The 25,589-nt window shown below is 42.2% G+C and overlaps 4 protein-coding genes across 5 annotated transcripts; 3 read left to right on the top strand and 1 right to left on the bottom strand.

Moving 5' to 3' along the window:
• Positions 1-43: 43 nt before the first annotated feature.
• On the bottom strand, positions 44-2,272 carry cox17 (cytochrome c oxidase copper chaperone COX17). Its single transcript, XM_014174055.3, has 3 exons — positions 2,158-2,272; positions 1,936-2,045; positions 44-252 (listed from the first exon to the last, which is right to left on the bottom strand). The coding sequence occupies exons 1-2, from the start codon at positions 2,268-2,270 to the stop codon at positions 1,961-1,963; spliced, it is 198 nt and encodes a 65-aa protein (XP_014029530.1). The 5' UTR covers positions 2,271-2,272; the 3' UTR covers positions 44-252; positions 1,936-1,960.
• A 2,009-nt stretch (positions 2,273-4,281) lies between these two features.
• Positions 4,282-8,408, top strand: LOC145864090 (potassium/sodium hyperpolarization-activated cyclic nucleotide-gated channel 3; the record flags this gene model as incomplete). The annotated part of the gene is given in 8 exon segments (XM_082969233.1): positions 4,282-4,359; positions 4,465-4,532; positions 4,534-4,569; positions 4,571-4,595; positions 7,640-7,877; positions 8,092-8,160; positions 8,163-8,249; positions 8,356-8,408. Coding segments are annotated over 8 exon segments (654 nt in total), but the record flags the coding sequence as incomplete, so codon positions are not given.
• A 1,650-nt stretch (positions 8,409-10,058) lies between these two features.
• hcn5 (hyperpolarization activated cyclic nucleotide-gated potassium channel 5) lies at positions 10,059-14,627 on the top strand. Its single transcript, XM_014173997.3, has 10 exons — positions 10,059-10,386; positions 10,641-10,827; positions 11,538-11,642; positions 11,743-11,886; positions 12,101-12,262; positions 12,351-12,444; positions 12,615-12,742; positions 12,890-13,036; positions 13,307-13,544; positions 13,866-14,627. Exons 1-10 carry the CDS (start codon positions 10,202-10,204, stop codon positions 14,039-14,041), a joined length of 1,566 nt encoding a protein of 521 aa, XP_014029472.1. The 5' UTR covers positions 10,059-10,201; the 3' UTR covers positions 14,042-14,627.
• A 2,985-nt stretch (positions 14,628-17,612) lies between these two features.
• ska3 (spindle and kinetochore associated complex subunit 3) lies at positions 17,613-22,470 on the top strand. Of its 2 annotated transcripts, none has more exons than XM_014174050.3 (10): positions 17,613-17,868; positions 17,989-18,053; positions 18,169-18,340; positions 19,587-20,031; positions 20,205-20,496; positions 20,629-20,811; positions 20,937-21,122; positions 21,319-21,438; positions 21,555-21,685; positions 21,892-22,470. In XM_014174050.3, the coding sequence occupies exons 1-10, from the start codon at positions 17,763-17,765 to the stop codon at positions 21,896-21,898; spliced, it is 1,707 nt and encodes a 568-aa protein (XP_014029525.1). In that variant the 5' UTR covers positions 17,613-17,762; the 3' UTR covers positions 21,899-22,470. The 2 variants fall into 2 exon arrangements, with proteins under 2 accessions (XP_014029525.1, XP_014029524.1); XM_014174049.3 differs by having other exon boundaries at positions 17,614-17,868; positions 21,319-21,410.
• Positions 22,471-25,589: the final 3,119 nt, after the last annotated feature.

The raw sequence follows: 25,589 nt of genomic DNA, 5'->3' as shown, positions 1-25,589 counted from the left end.
TTCACTTGCATTTCATCCTGCCATATAAAATCAAGTACTCGAGTCAAATTGCATAGGATATTTATGTCACTCAAATCAGCAGAACAACATTCACATAATTCTGAAACTCAGATCATTAAAAAACACGTCACTCCGTGGAACATATCTTCCATCATGACCATCTGTGCAGCGATCACATCTTCCTTTCATGTTGAGGTATAAATAAAAACACGAGGAATATCCCAGGTCCCTTCAACACAGCCAGCAACAACACTGCAAGAGGAGAACAGTAGTGTCAACCTTAACAGAAATAAACCAGGAAAGGTCATGAATACTGATCAGAATAGAGAAAAACAATGGTAATATACACAAGCCTGTCCCCATTCCTGATGCAAGCATCATTTATTTAATTTACATTTAAGTCATTAAGCAGACGCTAAGAGCGTCATACAGTAGTGAGTGCATACATTCACACGTTTTCCCCCTTCCATATTGGTCCCTGTGGGAATCGAACCCACAACCCTGGCATTGCAAGCACCATGCTCCACCAACTGATCTTCACGGGACCTCCTAGAAGTCAATCCCAGAGAAACAAGTCCTGCACCAACACCAAAAGTTCTTTGCTGCCATCCATAAATAATAAACACAACAGCAGTTCACATCAGCAGTTTGATCAACTTTTGCAGAAAAGACATCAAAAGGTAACATGACCCTACAGAGGACAGTGAAAAACATGCAGAAGACAGGTCTGCAGTCGTTGAGTCACTGCAAGCTGAACTGCAGCATACAAGTAAAACCACTGGAAGATCCATGATAAACCAGACAAGCAAATTCAATACATACCTCTAGTGCAGTGGTTCTTAACCTGGGTTCGATCGAACCCCAGGGGTTCGGTGAGTCAGTCTCAGGGGTTCGGCGGAGGTCAAGACACACACCCGACTCATATGATTCGTGATGACACGCCCCGCTTGGCCATCATTGGCTGCAGGTGATCACGCAACATCGCTTGGCCTATCTGTGCTGCAGGGAATTTGGCGCGCTCAGTAGTCGAATTGTGACTGTCGTGATGGTACGTCGTGTGATTTCGATATAACTTCGCAAGCTTTCCCCTGCTGGACGACTGTGTAAGTAAGATCGAAGATGTATCTGGAATCGGAGACATTTCTGTACCCGCGGAACTGAAGCAAGCAATTGCCACGCACTTAGATGAGCTTGCAAAGTCTCTCGACGGATACTTCCCTACAAGAGTCATATCCAGCATGGGTGAGACAGCCGTTCACGTTTAGTGTTGAGACAACAGATGTCAATGATGAATACCTCGATGAAATCATTGAAATTCAGCAGAGCCAGGTTCAACAGCAACTCTTTAGAACAACAACGCTCTCAACGTTTTGGTGTCAACAAATGGTAACGTACCCTGTTATTGCTAAGGAAGCTCTGGAGATCTTCATACCGTTTGTTACAACATATCTTTGCGAGCAATCCTTTGAGGATGCTGGACATAAAAACGAAGAAAAGGAACAGACTTTGTTGCGAAAATGACATGAGTGGCACTTGCCAAGGTGAAGCCGCGCATTTCTGAACTGGTCTCTGAAAGGCAACAGCAGAAGTCACACTGATTTGCAGTAAATATTCATTATTATGTTTTTGTTTTTGTGTGAAAATCATGTTTTAATGGTTTTGTTCTTTGAACACTGATGTTGATGCACGGTTCATTTTGTGCACCAGTAAAATATATACCTATGTTTTGAATTTTATTTTTCCAATTAAGAAGGGTTCGGTGAATGCGCATATGAAACTGGTGGGGGTCAGTACCTCCAACAAGGTTAAGAACCACTGCTCTAGTGCCACACCCACTCCTATTGCATTGAGCTGCATCTAGGACATAATGTTCTTTTCACAACACAAGCATGGCAAAATTAATATGAGAGTTCTGCTCCAGGGCATGACACTTACCAATGACTCATTATATAAAGTTATATTAAATCTTGAATCCAAGCGCCCTCATACAATCCTTATGTGCCTCGATGAGATCTGTGCAACTTTCTTCGCCCTTCTCAATGATGCTGAAACATAGGAAATGGTCATCAGCAATTGCATACTCCAAAATCAAAATGTTCACGAAAAACGTTCACTTTACAAGAATGCAATTCAAGTTCCAAGAAATTGTAAACATACCACGCATCCCTAACTTTCTTCGTCTCTGGGCACGCACAACAGGGCTTCAGTGGTTTCTTCTCTGTGCCCTCAACTGCAACGGGCTCGACGCTGGCAGCAGATATGGTGGACATTTTTCTGGCTGTAACAAAGTGAAAATGGAGAACAATGAGCGGGGCAACAATGTAGCGAGTCAGCGTTGCACAAGGGGATACTGATACATGCGTTAAATTAACATTCCTGAATATATTATAGTTGCTCCCAATTTGATGGCAACATTGTAGCTAGCTATAACTCAATACTAACACTTTCCTATAGTAGCTGTCAGTTTGTGTTAGATTAACTAGCTAGCTATTATATCACGTTGAAGTTAAAGTTCCAAAATCATAGCCAACTAAGTTCGCTCTTTGCTAGCAAACCCCAAACCATCCAACCTGTGAAAGAATGGGCTCTGGCTTATAAAACAACACACGTCAGTGATGCTAGCTATAGCCCACCAGCTAACAACTACTGTTAGCTAGATGTTGGAAAAATATCACTCGTACTGAAAACTCTTAGTGTTCTCCCACAACGTTTATTAACGAACAGCGCGCAATGAAACATTCACTTGAGAAACTATTTAACAACACACTAGTGGAAATAACACTTATGTAACATACTTAACTAGCTGGTAAGCCTTCTTGCACAGCGACTCCGATTCACGTATGTCCTACTCTGTCCTTCCTTATACAACGTGGTTGAACCAGGCATGTCTTTAAATGGTTGCGCTAAGTTTCTGGGACATGTAGTTTTAATTTCCGAGCTGCAACAAATTCAATTGACAAGTGTAGGCCATTCTACACTTACCATGTATAAATATCCCAAATGGAATTCCATGGAATTAGCGTGTATTATGTGGTGTTGACGTTCTCATGCACAAATATTGTGGAATGGTTTAGACTTAATTTTCCAATGAGGAAATGTAATCTAATTTAGGCCTACATGCTTTACCTGGATTGCGTTCAGCAGGACGCAACATTTTGTTATATTCAGATATAAATATGCTATGTAGAACAAACATGCCTCTATTCTATGACATGTAGAGTAAGGAATCACGTCCATTGCATTTATATCTACAACGTTCCAAAACATTTTCGTACTGAACACGGCTCTGGCATGCCTGTGTGAGTGGCTGTGTTGGAAAGCATCAAAACTGTATAGAGCAGCACAGTGGAGGTGTCGTAATACCCATAAAACCTAGCGGTCAAACAGGGAAATGGTTCCAATCCTTTTTACACCATTCATTTTTTCCATAGGCGATTTTAGAAGTACTTAAAATAAGGTCTGTGTTTTGTGTAGGCTTACCCTGTTTGAAAATGATACTTAGCACTGAAGTAGACATCATGCAAGACTACAAATCCCTGCAAGCTCCTGCATGTCATCTCTAGCTGAAACCTTTGCTAAAAAGGTATTGTGTCAATTTAAAACTGGCATAAGACAGTTAACAGAATTGTAAATTAAAAGACATTTTGCCAATTTATTAATTATTACATTTAGCTAACATTAGATAATTAATCCAGAGATTCTAACCTTTGCGTCGCTTCAGCAGTCTCGTCCAGATCACCATGGTATTTGGAGTTCTTTATGATAGCCACATTAGCAGCTTGATAAAAGTCACCTCGTTCTACAGAGATTTTGCACGGTTATCAAAACGTCATGGCAGGGTAAGCCTACACGAAACACAGCCCTTATTTGAAGTGTTTCTAAAATCCCCTTTGGGAAAAATGAAAGGTGGAAAAACGATTCGAACCATTTCCCTGTTTGACTGCTAGGTATTATGACTATTATGAATTGGGTGGTTCGAGCCCTGAATCCTGATTGGCTGACAGACGTGTTATATCAGACGGGTATGACAAAACATATCATACCACGGGTATGACAAATAATATGAGACAAATAATATGATCTACAAATAAAAATGAGTAGTTATTTATGGTGCAAGGTGATTTGTAGATCAGTCAGTTGGCAGTTGCATTCACTATCGGCTGCAACGTCGAACAAGCCGTGTGTGTGTGTGTGTGTGTGTGTGTGTGTGTGTGTGTGTGTGTGTGTGTGTGTGTGTGTGTGTGTGTGTGTGTGTGTGTGTGTGTGTGTGTGTGTGTGTGTGTGTACACCTTACTGGTAGCCAACGCTGCTGCCATGATTACACACGTAGATGCCTCTGCAAAGGCCTTCAAGGACAAGGTGTTCACTGAAGAAATAGTGTAAAACGAGGCATGGACAGAACAATGATTTCAGTGGATTTATCAAGGGTTGTTGTCATGTCCTATCATATGCAGTATTTCACAGGTGAATCATCTGAAAGACTACATGTCCTACAGAAAGCTTCCCAAGGACCTGAGGCTTCGCATCACTACTACATGGAGGGAAATGGTTTGACGAGAAGGACACGCTATTTGGTGTCCAAGTCTTTGAAAGAGGTAAAGGTGTACAGTATGTCTATACAGTACCAGTCAAAAGTTTGGACACACCTACTCATTCCAGGTTTTTCTGTACTATTTTCTACATTGTAGAATAATAGTGAAGACATCAAAACTATGAAATAACACATATGTAATCATGTAGTAACCAAAAAAGTGTTAATCAAATCAAAATATATTTGAGATTCTTCAAATAGCCACACTTTGCCTTGATGACAGCTTTGCACACTCTTGGCATTCTCTCAATCAGTTTCACCTGGAATGCTTTCCCAACAATCTTGAAGGGCCGGCTGGTAGCCTACTGGTTAGATTATTGGACTTGTAACCGAAAGGTTGCAAGATCGAATCCCAGAACTGACAAGGTAAAAATCTGTCATTCTTCCCCTGAACAAGGCAGTTAACCCACTGTTCCTAGGCTGTCATTGAAACTAGAGGTGTGTTGGGTCATTGTCCTCTTGAAAAACAAATGATAGTCCTTTTACCAAATAGGGGTATCTTCTGTTACTCACCCCTACTGATTGTCCACAATTTAACAAGGCACACTGTCACGGTCGTCGTACAGAGCGGACCAAGGCGCAGCGTGAATTGAGTTCCACATAATTTTAATTCACAGTGAAACAACAAAACATCCAACGAACATGAAGTACAGCGGGAACATTGTCACTAACTGAAACAATATCCCACAAAGCAGGTGGGAGAAAGGGCTTCCTAAATATGATCCCAAATTAGAGGCAACGATTACCAGCTGCCTCTAATTGGGAACCATACAACTCACAAACATAGAAATAGAATGACTAGAACACCCCCCTAGTCACTCTCTGACCTCAACACCATAGAGAACCAAGGGCTCTATGGTCAGGGCGTGACACACACCTGTTAATTGAAATGCATTCCAGTTGACTACCTCATGAAGCTGGTTGAGAGAATGCCAAGAGTGTGCAAAGCTGTCATCAAGGCAAAGGGTGGCTACTGTGAAGAATCTCAAATATATTTTGATTTGTTTAACACTTTTTTGGTTATGTCATGGCTGTCGAAAGGAGCAGACCAAAGTGCAGTGAGGTTGTAGTTCCACATTTTATTTAATCCGTGAAACTTTGCAATACATAAATAACTGAATTGCCAAAACAACAAACCGTGACGCAGCGAGAAACAAACCCTATTCAAAATATAATAACCCACAAACCCCAGGAAGAAAAACCCCTACTTAAATATGATCTCCAATTAGAGACAACGAGGACCAGCTGCCTCCAATTGGAGATCAACCCAAAAAAACATAGAAATAGAAAACTAGAACTAAACATAGATATAGAACAAAACACAAAACACCCCCTGTCACGCCCTGACCTACTCTACCATAGAAAATAACATCTTACTATGGTCAGGACATGACAGGTTACTACATGATTGCATATGTGTTTTTTAATAGTTTTGATGTCTTCACTATTATTCTACAATGTAGAAAATAGTAAAAATAAAGAAAAACCCTGGAATGAGTAGGTGTGTCCAAACTTTTGACTGGTTCTGTATATAAGTATAAAATAATTTCTGGGTAATAATTAAGTATCTTACTGTAATAGTTTCCCATTAAAATTGACAAAAATAGTTTTATCAAGAAATAATTTTGCTAGGACTGACTGGGAGTGTTCTCAGTGGGGAGAGAAAACTGAAAACTAGTTGTTATTGCCAGAGAGTTTTGGAACACTCTTTGTTATTGGTCTATTAACCAATTTACCGCTTGGTGCCAAAACTCCTGCCCATGCAAACATTCTGATTAGAAGGTCCTATGTAGATTGTATTTTCAACCAGCAGATATCACTGATACATTTTTTTTTGTTTCATCAGCTTTTGTACATAAGTGGTCTATCAGAGGACAATGAGCTGAGGCGCGTGCACAGGGCGACACCATGTTTTTAGTTTCTCTCTCTTTGTACTAAAACACAGATTCCCGGTCGGAATATTATCGCTTTTTTACGAGAAAAATGGCATAAAAATTGATTTTAAACAGCGGTTGACATGCTTCGAAGTACGGTAATGGAATATTTAGAATTTTTTTGGCGCGAAACGCGTCGGGCGCGTAACCCTTATTTACCCTTTCGGATAGTGTCTTGAACGCACGAACAAAACGCCGCTATTTGGATATAACTATGGATTATTTGGGACCAAACCAACATTTGTTATTGAAGTAGAAGTCCTGGGAGTGCATTCTGATGAAGAACAGCAAAGGTAATAACATTTTTCTTATAGTAAATCTGACTTTGGTGAGGGCTAAACTTGGTGGGTGTGTAAATAGCTAGCCCTTTGATGCCGGGCTATCTACTTAGAATATTGCAAAATGTGCTTTCACCGAAAAGCTATTTTAAAATCGGACATAGCGAGTGCATAGAGGAGTTCTATATCTATAATTCTTAAAATAATTGTTATGTTTTTTGTGAACGTTTATCGTGAGTAATTTAGTAAATTCACCGGAAGTTTGCGGGGGGGTATGCTAGTTCTGAATGTCACATGCTAATGTAAAAAGCTGGTTTTTGATATAAATATGAACTTGATTGAACAAAACATGCATGTATTGTATAACATAATGTCCTAGAAGTGTCATCTGATGAAGATCATCAAAGGTTAGTGCTGCATTTAGCTGTGGTTTGGGTTTATGTGACATTATATGCTAGCTTGAAAAATGGGTGTCTGATTATTTCTGGCTGGGTACTCTGCTGACATAATCTAATGTTTTGCTTTCGTTGTAAAGCCTTTTTGAAATCGGACAGTGTGGTTAGATTAACGAGAGTCTTGTCTTTAAAATGGTGTAAAATAGTCATATGTTTGAGAAATTGAAGTAATAGCATTTCTAAGGTATTTGAATAACGCGCCACAGGATTCCACTGGCTGTTACGTAGGTGGGACAATTTCGTCCCACCGACCCCAGAGAGGATATAATACAAAACACAGAAAAACAGAATTTTGACTGCACAGAGCCTTTAAATAATGATGGAAAGTCATTGTGACGTTGTAAAGCTAATTGGCTTCTCTTGTTGTTTTGTGTTATCCAGGAGATCCTGACAGTGATGTGTGCAGACTTGATGAACAACATGCCCATGTTGAAGAACCTAGACGTCAACTTCCTGAACGCCGTTCTCACCCAGCTGCAGTTCGAGGTCTTCCAGGAGGCTGACATCATCATCTGGCAGAACACGTCCGGAGACCGCATGTTCTACATCGAGCACCGCCAGTTCCTGGTGAAGACCGACTTCTTCCAGAAGGAGCTTATTGAGGGAGACTACTTTGGAGGTGGGCTGGGAAAAAGATCCTTGGACATATGTGTCTGTCTCTAGAGTTCCATTTTCTTCATAGAGGAAGACCATGATTAGCTGAAACAGGGCTGGAACAAAAGCCTGCACACTATAGCTCTCCAGGACTAAAGTTGGTACAGCTGCTTTGAAATGTGAGTCAGACTGGTCTGACTGCAGCGACTCACTGCTTTGTCTGTCTCTGTCCCACAAAGATCTGCCTCCTGACCAAAGGAAGCGTTTGGCAACAGTGCGAGCTATGACCATCTGCCAGCTCTTATCCCTGCACGCTTCCAGCAGGTCCTACAGGCCTTCCCTAACGTCAGGAAAGATCTGGAGATGACTGCCCAATAGCGCCAGGAGGACCTGAACAGTGAGACCCTTTTATCTTCATTAAAGTCCCTATTCTGCTGCTTTATGTCTCAACAAATGTAATACTCACTCTTTATTCAAAATATATATACCTTTCTTCTTTTCAGAGGCACAACAACAGAGTGAATCCAAACCTAAAGATATGCAGAGGGAAAACTGAAGGGGCCTCGCACAACACCATTCACTAACACTTAGTTTAAAAAACAATGTAGAACCAAACAATGTTACACATTTTTTGTAAATAAAATGAACAGATACTGGTATGCTGTATATTGTAAACTGTGGATTAATTTCTTACATTATACATTTATAATCTTTTGGACAATATAATAAAAACAATATGAAGAAGAAAATGCTATATCCATTCATATTGTAATGGAAGATTAAAACGAGACTGCATGTAAAAAAAAATCCAACATTCTTCTTGTCACGTCCTGACCATAGTAAGCTGTTATTTTCTATGGTAGAGTAGGTCAGGGTGTGACAGGGTTTTTTTTCTAGTTTAGATTTTCTATGTTGTTATGTTCTAGTTTTGTATTTCTATGTTGGGCTTTGTTTGGGATGATCTCCAATTAGAGGCAGCTGGTCATCATTGTCTCTAATTGGAGATCATACTTAAGTAGGTGTTTTTCCCCACCTGGGTTTGTGGGAGATTGTTTTTGAGTACGTGTAGGTTAACGCTTCGTCACGGTTTGGTGTTTTTGTTTATTCAGTTTATTGTGTATGTCTTGCATAGTTTCACAGTTCAATAAAATATGTGGAACAATAATCACGCTGCACTTTGGTCCACTTCATCCTACGACAACCGTGACACATCTTGTATACTAAAATAACTTTTTCATAAAGGCAAACCAACACGAGAAAATTCAGTGTAACTTTGGATGTGGCATGTCTTGAAATACATTTTTGATATACTCAGCAGTGGGGGCTGCTGAGGGGAGGACGGCTCACAATGTCTGGAACGGAGTAAGGGAATGACATCAAACACATGGAAACCATGTGTTTGATGTATTTGATACCATTCCACCGATTACACACCAGCCATTACCACGAGCCAGTCCTCCCCTATTAAGGTGCCACCAACCTCCTGTGGTACTCAGGTTGCATCAAAAATAGAATGCATAAAAATACATTAGGCCAGTCGATTGATATCGACCATGTTATTTGGAATGAGTGTAATTTTGTCTTGTGTGACCTTTACATGAAATCGGATTGGCAGGAGTTAATTCCTTTTACCGGTTACACTAGTAAGCTTTCATTTCTGACAACACTGATCTCATCTGACAGTCATAAAGCATTTACTGGGAGCTTAGCCAGAAGACATGGCATTGTAATATAATATACAGACATACACAGATCCCATGAGATAGCATCCCAGATAAGTATGTATGCACAAAATATGTTAAAATACCAAAACCAACAAAAAACAAGAAAGTTGTTAGCCTATAATTTATAACAAATTTGCTATTACAGTTTTAACATGTAACTATTGTCCTGGTTAAATTACTATTTTAATTATTCAATAGTCTACTGTTACCATTACTAAACCTCTGTGCCCTGTGCCCTGCTAGTTGTGTAGTTCAGATGACAATAATTGTGACATTCAAAACCACCCATTGTATTCAGTATTAATGTGATCCAGCCTTGTCTTTTGACTGGGCTTGATTCATGCTTGCATGAAGCGGAGATACTGAATAGTTGATGAGCCGGGAGGGAGAGAGAGAGAAAGGATGAGGGGGGAGAGAGAGAGAGAGGGAGAGGAAAGCCTGGCAGCCGCTCTCCTCCCACCACACCGCCTCAATAAGCCCCGTCCACAGGAGCTGTGATGGAAAATTACCCTGTGACCAAAAAGACAGGTCAGTTTAGAGCAAAGTTAGACTCGACTCTTCAGCAGCCCAGAGAAGGATGGCCAGCGCAGTCAGCTGAACAGAATAACCGTGTGCTGCTTCTGGCATGGAGAACTCCCAAGCCCCTGTCGGCAGACGCACAGCCAGCACCTGTGGTTGGAGAGCTGTCTTTCTGCCTCAGCTGAACAGGCAGTCTCTATCTGTGTATGGCAGCGAGATAGCTGTGGAGAAGGAATGTATACGCCAGCTGCAGAGTGGAGTCTGGGTCATCCACCCATTCAGCCCCATAAGGTATTCTTCTCCGGCTACTGTTTGTGCTGCCTTGGCATTTTGTCTGTCCTAGAACAACACAACAAAGTTAGACCTAAGGGAGGTCTTGGTATTTTTGTCTGTCAAAGAACAACACAGCAAAGTTAGCAAAAACTGCAAAGACCTTAGGTATATGCCAAAGAAAACACTAAAGGGTGATTCTAACAGTGATTCTAAGAAATGCATGTGTGCATGACTTTAATCATGTACATACCCTTTGTTATTGTGTCTTGTAGGAGTTACTACATCATGTGTATGGTTGCCATCACATTCCTGAATTTGATTGGGATCCCCATGGAGATAGCTTTCTTAGACGGCTACAGTGGAGTGGGCTGGGAAGGTTTCAATGTCTTCTCAGACACTCTGTTTCTGATGGATGTGGCTCTGAATTTTCGCATGGGTATCATCTCTGAGGACAGTGAGGTAATGAGGAGCTGACTTTACTCTATTTTCAGACCAGACCCAATCTGCGATAGTTGTATAATCCCTTTCCACGAGCATGCAAACCCAATCTGCCCTTTCTGTATTCGTTTCAGTACATGTAAAGGGACAGATTAATTGAAACCCTGGCCCATGTGCTAAACCTGCAGCTGTTATTTGCAAGAGTGAATAGATTTTTTTTTAAGATAACGATTCAGAGATAACTATTTAAATAGATTAGGTTTGCTTTTGTGTTATATTCTCACATGAAAATAACAGGCACAAACTTTACTGGGGAGCAAGATGCTTAGTAAATATGTTCTGAAGTGCACTGTGCACAGATGATGAAACATGATGAAACATGACTGTGGACCCTTTTTATTTCATAAAAAGCAAATATGCATGTAAGGGGGCTGATCAAGCACCAGGTTGTGTCTTATTCTGTTCCAATTTCATGTCAAACTGGTGTAAAATATTAATCTGAAAGTTTGGCCAATTGACGACCCTGTCAAGTTTATATTAATGCAGTTCTCTATTAGTAGCTTCTGACGTACATTCTGGATGGCATCACTGTCTCGTTTCATTTTGGCCAGAATCCCAAAGCATTGAGCTTCAGTTGCATTGTTGAAGTATTCATTCATTTGTCTGAGGAATGCTGCCAAGCACTAATAACAATCAACTGAAAATCTACTGTCTGTTTTTCAATTCCGTAGGTGGCTATACTGGATATCAAAAAGATCCGTGTGATTTACCTAAAGAGTTGGTTCATACCAGATGTGATTGCAGCATTCCCAATTGGCTACATACTATTAATCGCGGTAATGATAAATTATGATAAATCCAGCAGTAGTTCCAGTCTATTGTAAGATCAATACATTTAAAAAATATTTTTTTATTTCTGTATTTTTATTGTGACAGGAGTTACAATCCCACAGTGACACCTCCACCTCAGGTTCCAAAGCCAGTAGAATGGTGCGGATCCTCATGTTTGTCCGAATCATCAGCCTCGTCAGGCTCCTCAGAGTCTCCAGGCTTGTCCGCTTCTTCAATGAAGTTGAAAAGGTAAGTTCTGGTATGCTACCATCTCCCCATGCTGAAAATACCACAAAGTCAAACCTCGTACTACAAATACATTTGGCTAAAAATGAATACAAAGAAGGACAGGAGAATAACTTTTGATTGGTGTACACATTACTTCTAGATTATCTTTGCAATCCAATCAGTTCATTTTTATTTCCATCATTTTAATTGAGTGCCTTTGTTTCTTTCTCCGTAGGTTTCAAATGCCAACTTGGAGTATGTTCAGCTGTTCTTCCGCATACTGTCTTTGTTTATGATGATGTTTCTGCTGTGCCACTGGAACGGCTGTATCCAGTACTTTGTCCCGATGCTGGAGGAGTTCCCATCTGACTGCTGGGTCAGACAAGAGAAGCTGATGGTAAGCCCCACACCTACTGAGACGTGTAAGGGTTTGGCTGCATTTAAAGGGTTAGTTCACCCTATATAAACAATGTGATATTTTCCAGAATGCCACGGTTGGTGAGAAGTATTCCTTTGGAGTGTTTCGTGCTCTCTCTCATATGATCCAAATTTCCTATGGCTCCAACGAGTCACCAACAAGTAAGGACTGCTGATAACCTGTCGATATTCTGTTGACACAATAGAGCATGTCTTTCATATGTACTTATACAGTATATTAGACCTGTGCTATTCCAAGACTGTAGTGCCCGGAGTTCAATATCCAAGTATTACACTGTATTTATGTGTGTACCGGGTGTTTTGCTCCCTAGATGAGGTGGAGCTGTGGGTGGTCATGACCAGTATGCTGTCTGGGGCGCTAATGTACACTGTACTGGTGGCCAACGCTGCTGCCATCATCACCAACGTGGACCAAGCAGCAAAGGCCTACAAAGATAAGGTATACTACGTATAATGGAAATGTAATGCCTTGGCTTTAACACCGACGACTCGGCTTCAAACTCCATCACACAAGCAAGGAACTCTATTGATATGTCACTTTTGATTGTAATGGCATGTAAAGTCCACCACGTCTGACAATCCACAGATGAATCATCTAGACGACTACATGACCTTCTTGAAGCTTCCTAACGACCTTCGACTTCGAATCCAGAAGTACTATGGGGCCCGCTATGGGGGGAGATGGTTTGACGAAAAGAACTTTCTAATTTCAGTCTCCTCAGCTTTGAGAGAGGTACTTGAGTCGATCACATTCTATTTTATTCTATACAATTTAGGTCCTACTGTACATTACACAGACCTTATACAATAGTTACACAAATGTACCACTATAAGTATAAGTATGTAACTACATTCTACTTACCTATGGTTTCCTTTGGATATCACACCTTTGTTTAGTAGTGGGACCTGCCTGTCTATTTGTGGAACTTCTGTTTGTCAAAGTTCTATTTGTGGAACTTTATTATGAAACGATCTGAAAAGAATCTCTGTGTGTGTGATACAGGAGATTCTGACAGTGATGTGTTTGAGCCTGCTGAACAACGTACCCATGTTCCAGAACCGAGACGTCAACTTCCTGAACACCGTTCTCCTCCAGTTTCAGCATGAAGTCTTCCAGGAGGATGATGTCATCTTCCAACAGAACGCGCCCGGAGACCGCATGTTCTTCATCGAGCATGGCCAGGTCCTGGTGGAGACAGACTCCTTCTCGCAGGAACTGGCTGACGGAGACTACTTTGGAGGTCAGGCTCAGATCCGAGTAGCTCAATCCAGCATCATTAATTTATTCCTTCATTCATTTGTCAGAATATCATTCTATTCATCACACAAGAGATTGGGTAATCTAGAAATTCTGATTGTCAAACCTCATCCCCCATCCATTTTCTTACATAATTGAAAAAGACCCAACCCCCCGCACTTGTTATTCTTATTCTCCTGTTCTACATTGTTTTGCTGATTTCATCTCTTGGGACTATGCAGGATATGACAAGGAACAGTGGGCTTAGCTGATAAGCTGTGTAATAAATGTATATTGTGTTGTTCTATACCGTACTGGTTTACAGAGACCTGCCTCATGACCAAAGGAAAGCGTTTGGCCACGGTTCAAGCTCTGACCACCTGCCAGCTCTTCTCCCTGTCCTCAGAACGCTTCCAGATGGTTCTACAGGGCTTCCCTGATATCAGGAGAGACATGGAAAAGTTTTCACAGCAGGACAAGGAATATGTGCTACATCTCTAGTACAGTGCGGCCATTTATCAACAGTAGTGGTCACTAAGCCTGGTTCTGGAGAGGTACAGGATGTGCAGGCTTATGTTCCAGCCCAGCACTAACACATCTAATTCTGTTAGTAGAACTAGGTGTTTTAGTCCTGTGCAGCCTGGAGCTCAACATGACCAGGATTTGTGACCACTTATGTATTGTGTAGCTCAGACTTGGTATTGTGTAGACTGGTCTAAAATTGTATTATACTTTATATATATATATATAAAGATTTCATTGTTATTTATTTGTTAAACTGTGCATCATACAATCCTTAGTCTGGATTACTAATAGTTATACTCTAGATCCTCTCTGGGTGGATACAAAACAGTATATGATATTGTTGCTTTAACTAAGAGTGTATTTCAGGACATGTAATGATTAAAATATTTGTTTTGTTTTTGAAAATGTATTTATTGTGAAGAAATATTATTCTAACTGTTTTTTGTTTTTCTAATTTCCTTTATTGTGAAGAAATGTCAATTACATAATACAAGGGCAATTTCATTATGAAACTACCGGTATGAAACAGCAGAAATAAAGAGGAAAACATGGTTTCAGTTGACTGTGAACATCTGGAGTTTTTTAAAGTAGTGCATTCATGTGTGTCCAGCCTCAGCAGATGTAGCACTGCAGCAGCTGAGCCTCAGCCCGCAGGCCTAGCCAGACCCCCTTTCTCTTATCCAAACACACACACGGTGCCCGAGGACAGCCTGTGTTTGTACCCGTACAGGTAGTAGGATGCTTGGAGGAAGTTACACTTCATCTCCATATTGTCTGGCACCACGTGGACGTCTACCGCGGAGCACAGCCCCTCCTGCAGCTTCTTCAGCATGCGAGAGGCCATGTACCATCTGGCCTTCCCCGGGTCTCCCTCGATAGAGGCGTACTCCTCTGGAGGCGGGTTGGGGATCTTTCACTCCAGGTCCACGATCAGCTGGTGGATGCGGCTCTTATCCAGCGAGCTGGGCATGTCACGGTAGCAGGCCTCCACATGAGGGCAGGGTGCCTCAGACAGCACGGACAGGAAGTGAAGTGGTCTGTTGAGTGGTCCCCCGGACCTGCCCCCGTCCTCATCCAAGGGCCCCATGGCACAGTGCACCATTACAGCCCAGCGCAGCCAGTCGTAGTTCTTCTCCAGGGTCTTAAAGATGCCGGCTGCTGCCTCCTCGGGGGCTGAACGCCTCTGCATGACCTCCTGCAGCTGCTGACGCACATCCTTCTTCGCCTGCTGCAGGAAGTAGCCCGAACAGCGCCCCCTAGTAGTCTTCATCTTCATCAGACCCGTGCCCAGGACAAAGTTCACCTGCAAGGAAAGGGAAGAGAGGCTGATAGAACAAAACCCAAGTTCTATGCTGTGACTATATGGCTCATGTTCAGTTGATTCAAATGGTAGAATGTTGGCCCACTTGGATGATTGGTGCTCTACTATACTGAACAGACTGCATTTTGTAGAATCAGCATTTGGAGAAGCATAGCACAAAGCTATTTATGAATTGAAAAATCTGCTGCAACAGCAGTGGCTGGGATGATTCTTCAAGATCATAGAGTGCCCAAAATAGCAGGTATTTAATCAGTATCATACATCATACATTTTGCTGCTATGTTTGTGCCTGATAAGTTAGCCAAGGTTAACATAACAGATGTGGTTGTATTTTTACCAAGGTGAAATAAGGTTTTCTCTCTACACACATTTTCTGCTCGCTAGGAGAGGAATGCAAACTGACATCTGACCTAATTCTGCGGTGTGACGTACCAAGTGTTGGACTAGATATGGGTGAGCTTTGGATATGCAACTGCATTACAATTATCGCTATATATTTTCAATAACAACACAACCTATAACTATTTTAGGGTAAAACATTTAGGGTTAAAATCATTAGCCTGAGTACCAGTCTGTTTGTACTATCGTGCCAAAAATGTTTGGCTTGACAATGACAGCAATGGAGTTGGCAAGAGCACAAACATATTTGGGATCAGGCAAGAAAATCATTAACTTCAACTCTATTTTATAAACTATTTTAGTCTGACAGTTGGATAAAGCATGGCTCCCAGGCAAACAATTTTGTTCTTTGAACTTCGTGTCTAATTTTGTTAAACTCCATACACTGTGTGCAAATGATTTACACATTCAATAGTTAGAGATATTGAGAGTTGAACATAATGATAACTGTTGCCTGTTGGGCATTGTGTGCTGATGGCTGACCACGCCCTGACCCCCACTGAGCTGGACACAGAACTCCCTCATCTCCCAGCATTTGGGCTTGTGGCTCTGGACAGCTCCTCCAGCAGGGTTGGCTGATCCGTCAGCGCCGACACCCCCATCAGCCTGCTGTGGAGCATCATCAACTGCCTCTCCAGCCGGTGCTCCTGGACGTACTGGAGGACACCTCTGTCTCCCGCTTGGTGAACTCCGGCTGTGCCCTGACGGCCACGCCCAGCTGGTAGTAGACCACGGTAGACTAAGGCACTGCCACCCAGGTAGGTACAGATGCCCTCCACCAGGGTCCTCATGGTCTGCATGTAGCCCACCGGCTCCAGCACCTTGCCAAACATTGCCATGGCTAAAACTAGATGGGTTTACTTAATAAATATATGTTTATTGTGAAGCAGCCAACTGATTCTGGTGCGGAGGAAAGAAGAGGCATATCTAATTATAGGCCAATACTCCACTGTAGTTGATACAGTAGGCCAATATCCACTAACTAACCATAATATCAGCTTACCATATCTACTGTACATACCTTTGATATTCAGAATAACTTGTAAACTTGCTGTGCTCCATTACTCACCTGTCAGAATGTTTCTTAGTGCATGTCTGTAGTGACCTTGACTGTTTCCTAAGTATTTATACACTCTCCAGCATAATCAGGGATCTGATAAGGTCCCTCCACCTCCCAGCTCTAACCTTCCTCTGCACTCATCCCCATATTGTTTTTATTTACTTTACTGCTCTTTTGCACACCAGTATTTCTGGTTGCACATCCTCATCTGCACATTGATCACTCCAGTGTTAATTTGCTAAATTGTAATTACTTGCTACTATGGCCTATTTATTGCCTTACCTCCTCATGCCATTTGCACACTGTATATAGACTTTCTTTTTTCTATTGTGTTATTGACTGTACACTTGTTTATTCCATGTGTAACTCTGTGTTGTTGTTTGTGTCGCACTGCATTGCTTTATCTTGGCCAGGTCGCAGTTGTAAATGAGAACTTGTTCTCAACTAGCCTACCTGGTTAAATAAAGGTGAAATAAAAAATAAAACAATAAATAAGCAAAGGAAGTGAGTCTAATGTAAATTTAAAGAGATATAGAAAAATTGTTACTCATGGATGTTACAAATGTTCATTTGGAAGTGTATTACAAACTCTTGGCTTTGAAGTTTGCTTATTGATTATTTTGTGAGTCCACCACACAACTATTCTAAAATGATCTTGACCATAACGTTAAAAAAATATATACTGTATATATCGAAGTCGTCAAGGACGGCAGGTGGCAGAATTGCATTTAGCTCGAGATGCTTTCTCTTCTTCGGTCTTGAGAGTCCTGAATAAACCTACTTCCGTTAGATTCCGGATGTGGCGCCAAATTTGAAAAATATTCCTGTTTCAATTTGTATGAATGTAAACAAACAGCGAAACTTGATTAAATTGCCGTTCAATATAATACTACTTTTAGAAACATATCTGCAAATAAATGGACTCGTCGGCACGTTTTTTCGCCAAGTTGCGAAACCTAGCCGTGAATTTGGAGACCGAAACTGCCAGTCTTCAACAGGCACACCAGAACTACGACGATGAAGGTAACACTATGAAACGGACTTCCACTCAAATTTTATTTCGGCTAACGTGTCTAGTCAGTCAATGCACCACCAATGACCAGTGACTAGTGTATTCTTGTATACTGTAAAATTGTGTTTCAGATCATAGCACTGAGGGTGCGGTGCGAGTTCTGCAAGAGCTGCACTCCGAGGTCAGGGGACTCAAGGTAACTGTCAATTTAGCACCTGCTGAGCTGTTTGAACAGCGCTGTGTAGCTTATATAGCTATGTGATTCATTAGTATACAGATATTTACATAACTGGCTTGTTTTGCATGCCCAGGGCCAGGTGAAGGAGCAGCTGGTGCGCCAGCAGGCAGGGGAGAAAGATGTGAGGAGCTTTATAAAGACGTGTATGGTGCTGAAGCAGAGGACCACAGAGGACATCCAGAGACTGAGGAGACACTATGAAAAATATGGCTACAGAGCGCCTAAGCGCACACAGATACAGTCAGGTAGTAAAGTATCTCTATTTAACACTTCACGTAGAATGTCAATCATTCAGTATTTGGTTTGGTTTACTTGATATGCACTCAGTATACAAAACATTAAGGATACCTGTGCTTTCTATGACATAGACTAACCAGGTGAAAGCTATGATCCCTTATTGATGTCACTTGTTAAATCCACTTCAATCAGTGTAGATGAAGGGGAAGAGAGGTTAAAGAAGGATTTTTAAGCCTTGAGACAACTGACCCATGGATTGTGTATGCTTGCCATTCAAAGGGTGGATGGGCAAGACAAAATATTTAAGCGCCTTTAAACGGGGTGGTAATAGGTGCCAGGCACACCGGTTTGAGTGTGTCAAGAACTGCAATGCTAGTGGGGTTTTCATGCTCAACAGTTTCCCGCATGTATCAAGAATGATCCACCACCCAAAGGACATCCAGCCAAATTGACACAACTGTGGGAAGCATTGGAGTCTAGAAAAAAAGAAACGCACACCTTTAAAGGCGAGGTGCTGGCTAGCGGAGTAGAACACTAGAAAATAAAGGAAAGCCGCACACTCTAAGAGCTCAGATGCAAAAATTTAATGACCAACGTTTCGACAGCGAAGCTGTCTTCATCAGGGTATCATCAAACACTGCGAGATGAGTCATTTATATAGTGTCAAGAGACACACAGGTGTTTGTAATCATGGCCAAGTATGAGCTAATATCATTGGTTAACTCAAATATTAAAAAAAATGCCATACAAAGAACATACAAAAAGACAAACAAATGGATAGCATACGATCATAGCATTTGTAGTCTAAAATGTATCTAACAAACAATTACAATGGCAAAATCACAATTATCACAAGAATGGCTTCAGATCAAAGTCTATGTTGAGACCGAAGGGAGCAAGGGTCAACATGGGCCAGCATCCCTGTGGAACGCTTTCGACACCTTGTAGTCCATGCCTGACAAATTGAGGCTGTTCTATGCACAAGGACTTGTAACAATTTCCACAGAACATTTGACATAAACATATTTACTTAAACAGTGCAGATGCAAAGTTTGGTAACAGAATGACGGCACAAATTAGTCCTTATGCGTAGCGTTGTATGATTTTTAACTTTGCAATCATTGGTTTTTGTTTGACATTTTAATGTGTAAAATCTGAGTCTCAGCATCAATCTGTTACTAATTGCCCATTTCTATCTGAATGTTTTCCTCCTGACCTGTTGGTTTATCTAGATATCTTGTCTCTCTCCCACAGAGTCGAACGGCCAGGAGGCAGAAGCTTCAGAGAAAGAGGACGAGGATGAGACCGAGGGAGGAGAGGAGGACCAGGAGGAAGGAGAGGGATACCTCACCTCAGTGACCCCTCTGAAGATGCCCCCTCCGCCCTTCATTGACCCCTTGCGCACCCCCCAGCTCTCTGACTTCGGCCTGTCAGAGATCCACCTGAAGAGGGTGTTGGGTGGCACAGTGTTTTCCAGCGCTGAGGCCCCCATGCCCACGATGACCCTCCCTCTGCCGTCTCTAGTCCTAGCCATGCAGCCGCCCATGCCCAAAACGCCCAAGTGCACCTTGCGTATGGACGAAGATGACGACCTCCTGACCCCCCGCATGGTCGACTTTGGCCTCACGGAACACACTGTGTGTCTCAACAATGACTTCACCATGGACCTGCAGCGCAAGAAGCCCACAAAGCCTCTCAGGTGTGTAGTATAATACTGTTCTGTCTGGCTCTGATTGACTCTCAAATCTACTACTTGGCTGGTTAACAGCTTCCAAAGTTTCACCCAAGTTCCTACAAAAATTAATAAGTCAGCCTTCTTAAGTAGAATGTCCTGTGCTCTTAGTCTTATGAATGGTGCTGTTTTGTTAACAGCTCAGCAGTGTCCTTGGGCTTGGGAGCAATGTCACAGAGACCGGCACATGTCCTCTCCACCCCACCATCAAACTCCATGATGTACAGCCTGGCTACCATGGAGTCCCCCGAGCCGCCTGTGTTTTGCACCCCAGGTCTGAAGATCACAAAGTCTCAGCGACACGCTCTGTCCCCTCCTCTGCAGGGAGAGATTGACCCAGAGTCCCCCTGTCGCCTTGGCAACCACCAAGCCACCCCTGAGGTCCCAGCATTTGAGACACCATACATCAACAGACTCCTTAGCACCAGAAAGGTGTGTGTTACTGTCAGTCGGTCAATGTGTCTGTTTGTTTATGCATTTATTTTTTTATGGAGGCATATGGACCATAGACCATAAACTACAAATTGCACTCAAATATAGTGAGTAACTGTAATGTTGTTACAGGGTGAGAGAAACACACAGGCAGATGAAGACCAAGATCACTCAGAACTTCCAACCTCCAGTAGAGGCTCCAATCAAGCCTGGTCATATAATGTGTCAGAGATCTCAATCATTGGATGTACAGAGGAAAAACTTACACCAGAGATGCCAAGCCTAGAGTCCTTTCTGGGCAGCTCTCTACCCTATGTAAGCTGAAACCGCTATAAAGGCCCTTGAGTGCTTACTTTCCCCCTGTTGCTGAGGATGTTGGTAAAGTTAAGTTTGAGTGTATATATATTTTGCCTCACTGTCTCTCATCTCCCTGACTGTAGAGGGGTGGTGGTGGAACCAGTGGAGAGCAGACTATGGGGTCAGGAGAGCCCCCTCTCTCTGTCCTGGATCAGGATGGTCCCACCCAGACATTCAACCTGGGGACCCCACGGGTCAGAGGGGACTACCCCGAGCCATCCACCCCTGAGATGCCGGACCTAAGCTCTGTCACACAGGACATCTTTAAGGTGAGTGGACTGGAGACTTGTGGGATTCAGAGTATGGAGTAGATATGAGAACTGTGCCTTCCCTGTCCACAGACAGTGGGGGAAAATGCTTTTATGATCTGTACTACTAAGTGTGAATGTTTGAAACTTTTAGATAGCGTTGTGATTATAACTACTGTGCTGACTGGTTCTGATGGGTTTGTCTTTCATCTTGCAGCTCATTTCCCAGAGCAAGAAGCTCCCCACAGCAGTAGTTCAGCCACACCTCAAGCCTTCAACCCTCCACACTGCAACAGGGAAAGAGAACAGGTCAAATCTTACGGTGTCAGCAAAGAATGTAGAATATGGTTATTATTAATGTATCTTCAAAAGCTAAACTGTTCCCAATATCAATAGATTACTTCACTTGAAATTACTAGTCATACCTCTGCTCTCTCTGTGTTGTTCCTCCAGGGCTCAGAGTCTGGCTGTGGTGTCAGAGAGGGAGTTCCTGAGTCTTCCAAGCTACCTGAGACAGATTCCTCTGTCCAGCCTCAACCAGGCCATTCAGAAGATCAACGGTGCCAAAGAGGAGCGAGGCCACAGTCAGTCACAGCTTACTGCTTTTGTAAACCATGTAAAACTTAACTCACTGAAATTATGTTTTCATATCTCAAGTGGAGACACACAACTATGCCCTCTCAGGATGCCACTTAATTATTTTTTCATTGCATTCCATGCCACTCTCAGGAACTTAAGTGACTGTCCTTCTGAAATTAATCTTATTGTGACGCTGTTGCTCCTCCTTCAGGTGGTGATGCGGGCCCTGCATGGTTTCTGATGGAGGAGCTGAAGAGGATCACAGGGGTGGGCACCAAGGCCCCCATGTACTTCCTGTGTCTGACTGAGTTAAAGAGGCTGGAGCATGTGCAGGGAGTAGGAACCAGCGCCATGTACAAGGTCCTGTCAAAGACACGTACCTGATCTAAAGTACAATGACATTCCCTACCTTCTTAAACCTCCCAAAGAGCTCAACACTCCTGAGTGAGGTCCTATGTATTGACTCCGCTGAATAGGCCTGGGTGCCAGTCTGTGTAGCTATCATTCACTCCTTGCCACTCCTGTCATGCTAAACATTGGCATATGACAGAGTACAAGAGTGAAATGTTAGCTAAACAGACTGGTACTCAGGCTAGAATAGGCCCAAAATTGATTCATTATTTTATTTTCATCTTTGAGAACTGTACATATGTTTTGTCTTGGTATTTTTAATTGTGTAGGTCCTTCTGTTCACAATGCATGAATACTCAGAAAACTACGAAAATGCTAAATCGACTGTATAATTGGTCTGTATGTAATCTCACTAATAAATACATAATTATGAGCATGATGGCTTAGTTCAGGATTGAGTGATCTTTTTAACAATATAGCAGTCAATTATAACAATTGAGCATTATAAAATGCATACACAAACTACAAAAAATCCCAAAGGAAGACATGGTAGTATGGTTAATTTCTACATAACAATTTGATGATTTAAAAAAACGTCAGTAAATAAAATAACACTGCTCTCCTACTTCTATGCAATTTGGGGACATGTTGAATCCCAGGCAGGCCTTCGGGTACCAATAGGGTCTCATGTGCCCCAGGCGAAGGGGGTGATGGGGGTGATGGCGATGTAGGTAGTCTCCAATCTGAAATCGCTGGGACTGTAAGGTCATGGCATCATCTGGACCCTTCCATCCGGACAGTGCGTTGCCTATATCCTTCAACCTGAAACAAATCAATAGTAACAATATTTACAGTGTTGTCTGTGGCTGTTCATTGATATCACAGGGCAGCTCTGAAAATCATCAGTTACCTGTAACCTTGTCGTTTTAGGGTCTGTGTAGACTATAGCAAAGCCAAAATATGCTCTTTGTTTTTTTGCTTCAGGGTTAGACCTTTCACAAGACTTTCAGTGTGGCGTCCAACCTGAATTAAATTAAATACAGTTTCATAAGCATACAAGGGAGGGACAGATTCTGAATGTAATTTAAGGTATTCTGACTGACCTTTTCTAGTGTCTATTCTGTACAGCTGCAGTGTTTTCATTCCGCCAAACAGTTGCAACTAAAATTTGTTTCTATTGGACATTCAGGTAGGTCCCTCTGTTTTGTTCTGCTTGCTTAAGAAATGTTTTGCAACAGAATTGGCTGAATGAATATAGCCTTGGCGATAGTTAGTCTTACCAGGTATAAATCTGGAGCTCAATCGAAGGAATGTTCCCATATGGCGGATGGCGTTGGAGAGGTTGTCCAGGGAGAAATGTTTGGAGAACGGGAGCGATTTGGAGAAGATGGCAGATAAGGTAGAAAGTGGAGCATATTATGAATAAACATGGAGTTTGGGATTACACAGGCCTTCTGTAAGATCTGGTGAAGGACAAGATAATGGACAAGGAGAAAAAGGAAACTGGAAATGGTTGAGGGAATATGGAATGAGGGATTTTACAGAACTTTAGGTAGAACTTGAGGAAATGGAGAGTGAGGATGAATTAGATGCAGTGGCAGGTGCAGGGATAACTGTTGAGAAGAAGTTGAGTGTAGAGGGAAGCAGTGTGTAGAGGAAGGTTGGCGTCAAGTGCAAAAAGAGGGATACGTGTTCCAGTAGGTCAGAGATGGAACCTGACTAGACTGTGGATGAAGATCCTGCAGTGAGAACCGCCGAGGTCGGGCCTTGGTCCGAGGATGTAAAGGATGATTCTGGCCTAGTGGGAGTAGAATTTGTGGAGAGAATGGATCCTTGCATTTTGGCTGATCCATATGTGGTGGTTGGGAACTGTTGAGTTGGTGAAGGTAACTAGGAGTGGACTAGTGATGATTTATTGTGTTTCTTCAGCCCATAGGGAGCGGGCGCTCCGGATCACGCAATTAGGGACAAGAAATGTAACTTGTTTTGCTCTCCAGAGCTGTACACCGTTGAAAGGAGTGATAACGTAGGTGGCATTAAATGTTGAGTAAGATCAGTTGAAAGTGAAGATTCCCGGTATCTGTGACGATTCCCGGTGTACAGAGCGTAGGTGTTGGTAATGTTCTCTAGTTGTGCTGTGATTGGCTCAGTGTTCTGTCCAGTGGTGATTTTAGAATGTTAATCTTGGTGGGGCAAACAAAACAAAAATGTGGGATGCATGCCAGCAAAGCTCTACACTACACAACACTAAACAATACATTAATTGCACTATAACGGTGACACACGGTGCCCACAAAGTGTTAGGACCTTCATAAAGCTGTCCCAAAAGCAGAGTCCCAACAGCAGTCCCAACGCCTTACCACTGCTACACCTGGCTATCAGCAGAGCCTTGTCTGACAGCGAAACAGTTCATTCAGCCTCATTTACTGCCTTTAAAAAAAACATAGCTGATATGGCTGACTTGCTTAAACAAATCTGGTTTCTACTGACAATTGAGATGTACAAACTATGGCATAAGGGGACGACACGCGGATAAGAGGCAATCTATAATTTCAATTAAGACATTAATGAGCGAGCTAGGATGGACGTAGTCATTACAACTATTTGTTCAGCACTTTTGAAATTTACAGCGACAGAATTCAGAACATGGGCCGTTCTTACAGTGTTCTCCCTGTACACCAAGTCAGAACAGTAGGATAAATAAAGGGGGCATTTAAGCAGGCAATGAAAGCTTTTACAATATTCAATGATTACATTTCTCAAAAACAGGTTATAGGCTACTTGTGCACCACCAAGTCAGAACAGTAGGTGAAATTAAGAGGTGAAACTAGACAGAATTATTAGGGTGAGGCACATGGGCTATTAACAGCTTACTACACAACATACACTTAGTATTACTTTCATAGCTACAGTACACATATCTCCCTGGCATATTACATAATTTATGCAGCAGCATACAAGACATTTCTGGACTCACCTTGTTGTGCTGTGCTCACAGCTGGCGTGGCGGTACTTCGTGGGCAAATTTTGTCATCAAAGTCTAACATTTTCTGGATTTATGGTGCTTTCAACACAACTGGGAACTCAAAAAAAAAGTAATCATAAAGTGATCTTCAGAATGAGTCCGATTGTGCACCGCCCCATGGGTCTCCCGGTCATGGCCGTCAGAAACAGAGCCTGGACTCGATCCAGGAACTCTAGCGGCACAGCAAACACTGCAATGCAGTGCCTTAAACCACTGCGCCACTCAGGAGGTCCCTGCCTGTCATTATTTAAACCCAGCAACAATTGCAGGACAATAAAGATGATTGAATTGACTTGAACCAGCAGGGGGCATCTGTGGGGAGCAACACTCTGAAGTACCTGATAGGCAGGGTTGGGGAGTTATGGATTACATGTAATCTGTTACATGTAAGGGATTAAAAAACCCAATAACTGTAATCCGTTACCTTACCAGCAAAAATATTTTAATCAGATTACAGATACTTTTGAAAAACTAGATGATTACTTCGAGGATTACTTTTAAATTCTGAAAGGACATTTGCGAAAAAAAATCTT

The sequence above is a fragment of the Salmo salar genome, chromosome 25 (genome assembly GCF_965601325.2).
Source record: "Salmo salar chromosome 25, fSalSal1, whole genome shotgun sequence".
NCBI lineage: Eukaryota > Metazoa > Chordata > Actinopteri > Salmoniformes > Salmonidae > Salmo > Salmo salar.
Note: the sequence above shows the minus strand (reverse complement) of the source record. Positions and strands in the feature narration are given on the sequence as shown.

Bases quoted from the DNA above. Each gene is read 5' to 3' on its own strand.
- cox17 (XM_014174055.3), bottom strand. From the start codon at position 2,270: ATGTCCACCATATCTGCTGCCAGCGTCGAGCCCGTTGCAGTTGAGGGC. The intron at 2,046-2,157 runs GTATGTTTACAA...CCTATGTTTCAG, and splicing joins AAGAAAGTTAGGGATGCGTG to CATCATTGAGAAGGGCGAAG.
- ska3 (XM_014174049.3), top strand. From the start codon at position 17,763: ATGGACTCGTCGGCACGTTTTTTCGCCAAGTTGCGAAACCTAGCCGTG. The intron at 18,054-18,168 runs GTAACTGTCAAT...TTGCATGCCCAG, and splicing joins CCGAGGTCAGGGGACTCAAG to GGCCAGGTGAAGGAGCAGCT. The intron at 21,123-21,318 runs GTGAGTGGACTG...TTCATCTTGCAG, and splicing joins TCACACAGGACATCTTTAAG to CTCATTTCCCAGAGCAAGAA.
- hcn5 (XM_014173997.3), top strand. From the start codon at position 10,202: ATGGAGAACTCCCAAGCCCCTGTCGGCAGACGCACAGCCAGCACCTGT. The intron at 10,828-11,537 runs GTAATGAGGAGC...TCAATTCCGTAG, and splicing joins TCATCTCTGAGGACAGTGAG to GTGGCTATACTGGATATCAA. The intron at 11,643-11,742 runs GTAATGATAAAT...TTATTGTGACAG, and splicing joins GCTACATACTATTAATCGCG to GAGTTACAATCCCACAGTGA.